General features: G+C 47.2%; 1 protein-coding gene across 3 annotated transcripts in view; it reads left to right on the forward strand.

The window, feature by feature from the left end:
* PIK3IP1 (phosphoinositide-3-kinase interacting protein 1) overlaps nt 1–4,566 on the forward strand; it is a 25,039-nt gene that overhangs the window by 2,118 nt on the left and 18,355 nt on the right. Inside the window, exons 3-4 of one of the 3 annotated variants that reach the window (XR_004842517.1) lie at nt 2,000–2,258; nt 4,117–4,287. Coding sequence is in view for 1 of the 3 variants with exons in the window: in XM_035898327.1 (XP_035754220.1) it covers nt 2,000–2,207 (208 nt within the window). In the remaining 2 variants the exon portion in view is untranslated. Of the gene's footprint in view, nt 1–1,999; nt 4,052–4,116; nt 4,288–4,566 lie in introns of those variants that run through there. The other 2 variants (XR_004842518.1, XM_035898327.1) reach the window with 2 other exon arrangements.

Below are 4,566 nucleotides of genomic sequence, written 5' to 3' on the forward strand. Positions count from 1 at the left end.
GGAATGTCTGAGCACCCACAGAACCTAACCAGATCCTAATGAAAAGACAGATAAAGCATATTTTGATATGGCACATTGTGCAAGAATGTCACTTGTTGCGCTGAGGAAGGAACTATTTAAGAGTTAATCCCATGCTCCATTTCACCCATCAATGTAGTGTTCTGTACCATTTAAAGTTTCAAACAGCCCTCTTTATTTTTTGTTTGTGTGGGCGTGTGTGTGCATGCATGCCTTGATGTGGCTTTCTCAGATGCGTCCAAGGAAGCTGAATTTTACGTAAGAGCTAGAGAGAGCAGATCCCGGGTGCCCTCACAGGAAGTTTCTTTTGTGATCAGAAAGAGAACAATCCTTCTACCTCTTCCTCTGGTTTCTCTAGTCGAGCTAGCTTTAGAAGAAAAACAATTGGCAATTTCTTTGCCAGTCGTGCATTGTATCCTATGAAGTAGCACTTCTTTTTGTCAAACAAAGTTAATTTTGCCAAAGCTCCCATATACTTTAAGGTCAGTTTTGATTCACACTTGAGTTATGATTTGTTCAGCCACTTCACTGTGTTGGGCAGAAAGGTTTCTGAGCTCAGCAGCATCTGAGGTTAGCAAGGAGCTTAGTTGTAAGAGACAGGGCAGGATTAACAAATAGCAGTGAATGTTGCTGCAGCAAGTGAAGGCCCAGGCTCCCTCCTCTGGGAGGTTTGTTCTGTATTTTGGCTGTTTGACAGCAGTCTGACACAACCAAGCAGAAGGAGCCCTTTCCCAAGCTGGGACATGTCATTATGTAAGTGTTTATAATAAATGCCGACAGAAAAAAAACAGAGGGAGGAGTGTTACATAAGGGGCAAAACACAGAGCGCTGCTTGTCGAGGAATCTGATTTGAGGTGTCACTTCAGAGAATGCTGTCTCGTGTGCTGGCAGGAATGGCAGCCACTGCTGCACGCTTGTAGGCAGCTTTGAAAAGCATCCAAAATGCTTATGTGCTGATAGGAAACCCCAGCAGCTCTGCCTGGTTGGGATCACAAGCCCCAGAAGGAGTGAGTGGTACCTGTCCCACCTCACTCCTGTCTTTGGTGGGAAGAAGCAGTAGACCAATGCTGAGTTTTGTCCAAATGCAGCTTGCTTTCTTCAGTCCTAGAGAGCTCACAGCAGGGCTGCAGCGCAGGCTTACTGTCTCTCTCTCTTCTTGCCCTTGCTCTCAAAATTGCATGTGCAAGCTGGCAGGTTTGGGTAGGTGTGGTGAGAAACCTTTAATGGGTTTAGTAGCTTTTGGAATACATAGCTTTTCTGGAGACAACATGCTATTAATGCCATCCATTTTTAAAGCAAGGCAGTTCTTCCTCAGTACAAATTACAGAGGTGTCGCCTCCCTTAGCAACAGGCTGAAGAGTGAGGTAGGTTTGAGGAGCTGGTTGTGGTATTAAGCTATTAGCTACTGCAGCAGAAGGCAGGGCCAGCTCTGAAGTAAGCTTTAATGCTTTCGGGAGCGGCTTAATTTGCTGCACAGGTTGGTTTGCTGTAAAAAAAAAAAAAAAAAAAAAAAAAAGAATCTGTCACCATCTCCGGTATTTGTTTATATCAGATGAAGGACGTTACGGAAGCTCTTTTCCACAGCAGTGGGCTCTGCGATGTCTTGCTGCTCCCCTGGGCCTGCACCAGGCAGTGCTGTGGGACTATAAGGTATAAGGAAACATTTGTCAGCTCTGTGGTTTGAAGGAAAAGCCCAGCTTCACAGTCACCATTTAGCTTAGCAATGACAGTGAGTAAGCCAGTTTATGAGGGAGGGACAGACTTCACTTGGCTGCTTGTTTTTTAAAGATGCTCACGTGGGGACCTCTGCTTACAGTAGGGAATGTCTCTGGTCCTTTGTGTGTAGCTGGAACATCTGTTTCTTAAAGAGCAGAGTCCCTTCTTTTCTACTGTGTCACCTTTACTGAGACTCTGCCTCCAAGCAGTGGCGCTCAACCCATGCACATGTATGTTTTGTTTTGTTTTTCTTTTTTTAATCTAGGGGGAAAGACCTGAAGGAAAAGTATGAACAGAAAGTTTATGAGCGTGAAATGCAGCGCATCACACTGCCACTGTCAGCGTTCACCAATCCTGCCTGTGAGCTTGTAGAGGAGAACACAATCGTGGTGCACACCAACCAGACGCCTGTGGAGGACACGCACGATGGCAGTGGCCCGCTCATGGGGCAGGCGGGTACTCCTGGTGCCTGAGCAGCTCAGGCAGGAGCGATGCAGGCTGAGCAAAGCCTCCAGCTTCCCACTGTGAGTGCAGGGGTTGCGTGTGTTCATTTCTATTTTGTTTTCTTTTTGATGAAAGCCAGATGAAGGCGATGCGGAGAGATAGAGCAATAGGCTATTCATCACGATCTGTTTGAGGGACACCATTCAATGCATGACCAGCTGGGGACTGGTGTGGTGGACCCTGCTGCTTCCTCCCACCTAACCTCCATGGTGTGCCAAGGAGCTGGGGGGGGATGATGGGCCAGGCTCACAACTGGCCACAGATCCCACAGCCCAGAGTGTGATCTTGGCTTCCTCTTTTTCTGTTCCTTTCCTATTTAACGGTGTGCACTGTTACTTAAGTTTCAGCCTGGAACCCCAGGAGGGAGCAGTACTGCAGGGACTGAGGGGAGCTTCACGTCAGACTTAGCTAGATAATTACACTCCGATTATAGTTCCTGCCTTTTTGCTTTAGTGGCTGAGAGCTGGAGACACTGTCCAGGATCCTGCTACTGGATCAGGTTTTTTTCCAAGGAGGAGTTTATTGGCGGGATGGCTTTGGCCAGGAGCAGTATGTTTAGCCCCGGTGTCAATTTGGAAAAGCTCTTCTTGAGCTCTTGACAAATCCAGGTCTTCCAGGGCTGAGGCCACATCTCCATTCCCCTGTGGTGCTACATACACAGCCACAGTTGTAGGTGTTCAGGTGGTCTATGACTCCTGCTTGCTTACTTAAACAGATCAGGAGACCAAAGGCCAGCAGTAGATGTGGAGTGAAGAAAACAAGCTGCCCTTCAGTTACCTACGGGAGGTTGAGCACTGAGAATAGGTAATGTTCTCTTCCAAATTCCCTGGGCTTTCTACAGAGCCAGCTCTGGACAGAGTGGCCAAGCTGGCTGTGGAGGTCACCCTGGCCATAGTGCAGCAGCTCTTGCTCTAAGAGCAGGACAGGGCAGCTGCTCTTGCAAGATCCCAAAGTTACAGCATGGCTCCTGGCCCAGCCTCCTTCACCCACACTCAGCTTGTGCAGCAAGACTACTTGCTGACAGAGCTTGGCCCTATTAGAGAGGTTTTGTAACAACTTTTATCAGCGTTTCAGGTGGTTTGAAGGGATAGTTGCTGCAGTGTCTCCCAAATGGCACCAAGGCAAGGCCAGTTCAGGGAAACATCCATCCCCACCTTAGGGGATTCAAGCCATTCAAGTAAGTTTTCTAGCCATCTAGTTTATAGCTGTGGGGCTAACAGGGAACAGCACTTGGCAGCAGGGGTTTTAGTGTTAATGTTTGATTCAGAAAAGGGAAACGTTTTATTTTTAAATGCCTTTGAATACCTGTTCTTTGTAAAATGTTTTAAATACCTCATTACGAGAAGGTGCAGATTGTGCTACCTTGTATTAAAGCTTAAAAGAAAAATGCTCTGTAGACCTGTGTGGACTGTGGTTCATCTGTACATTCCTCCTGCCAGAGCTGCATCCTTAACTTGTTGCAAACTTTGAATTGAGGAGAAGGTAAGATACCACTTCAGTTTGCCAGGCCTAAAGGTATAATCCCTACAAGCAGTGCTTCCGCTCACCAGCACTGACAAGAGGCATGGAGCTTGTCTCCTTGCTGCCAGCAGCTAGTCTTGGACTGGGACACTGTTCCTGAAAAGCAGCTGTGGGCGTGTGAGCTCTGCTGACTCAGCAGGCTGGCCCGTGGGAAGACGTGCTCAGTTACAGCCCCTTCCTGCACTCACACAGGTCAGTTCTGCTTTGGTGCTGCTCAGCAGCAGCTCCATCCCTCAGGGCCTTGCCTTGGAAAGCATGATGGAGACAGAGCACAGCAGGTTACAGGAGCCACTGACATAGCTAGCATTTTTGTTCAGTTGTTGCCTTAACAAATACCTCTTGAACTACATATTTCAGAATAAGATGTTTCCAAGAACAGGCTGTATTTTTATCCCTGGATCTGAAAAGGAAAAGGAAAAGGGAGAGAGGCTCCATGTTCTGCTGGTTCCTGCCCACCCTTAAAAAAACTGAACAACCACCAATCAACAAAACTTGACAACTTCTTCCCTTTGCCTTCCATCACTCCAGGTAAATAGTACTATAGAGCACTTGCACTGCATCTTTGTAGTTCTGTAAATGTGGTAGAGCCCTTTGGCTCAAGAAAGGAAGTTCTAGGTGATACCTGATCTGTGCAGTTTTGATGTTGCCATTTTGTGAAAACAATCATAGAATCACTTTGGTTGGAAAAGACCTTTGAGATCATCGAGTCCAACCTTTAACCTAACCCTGCCATCCCACCACTAAACCATGTCCCTAAGCACCTCATCTCTCCTTCTTTTAAATACCTCCAGGGTTGAGGACTCCACC

This window comes from Egretta garzetta, unplaced genomic scaffold (assembly GCF_000687185.1).
Source record: "Egretta garzetta isolate BGI_Z169 unplaced genomic scaffold, ASM68718v1 scaffold7, whole genome shotgun sequence".
In the NCBI taxonomy this organism is placed as follows: domain Eukaryota; kingdom Metazoa; phylum Chordata; class Aves; order Pelecaniformes; family Ardeidae; genus Egretta; species Egretta garzetta.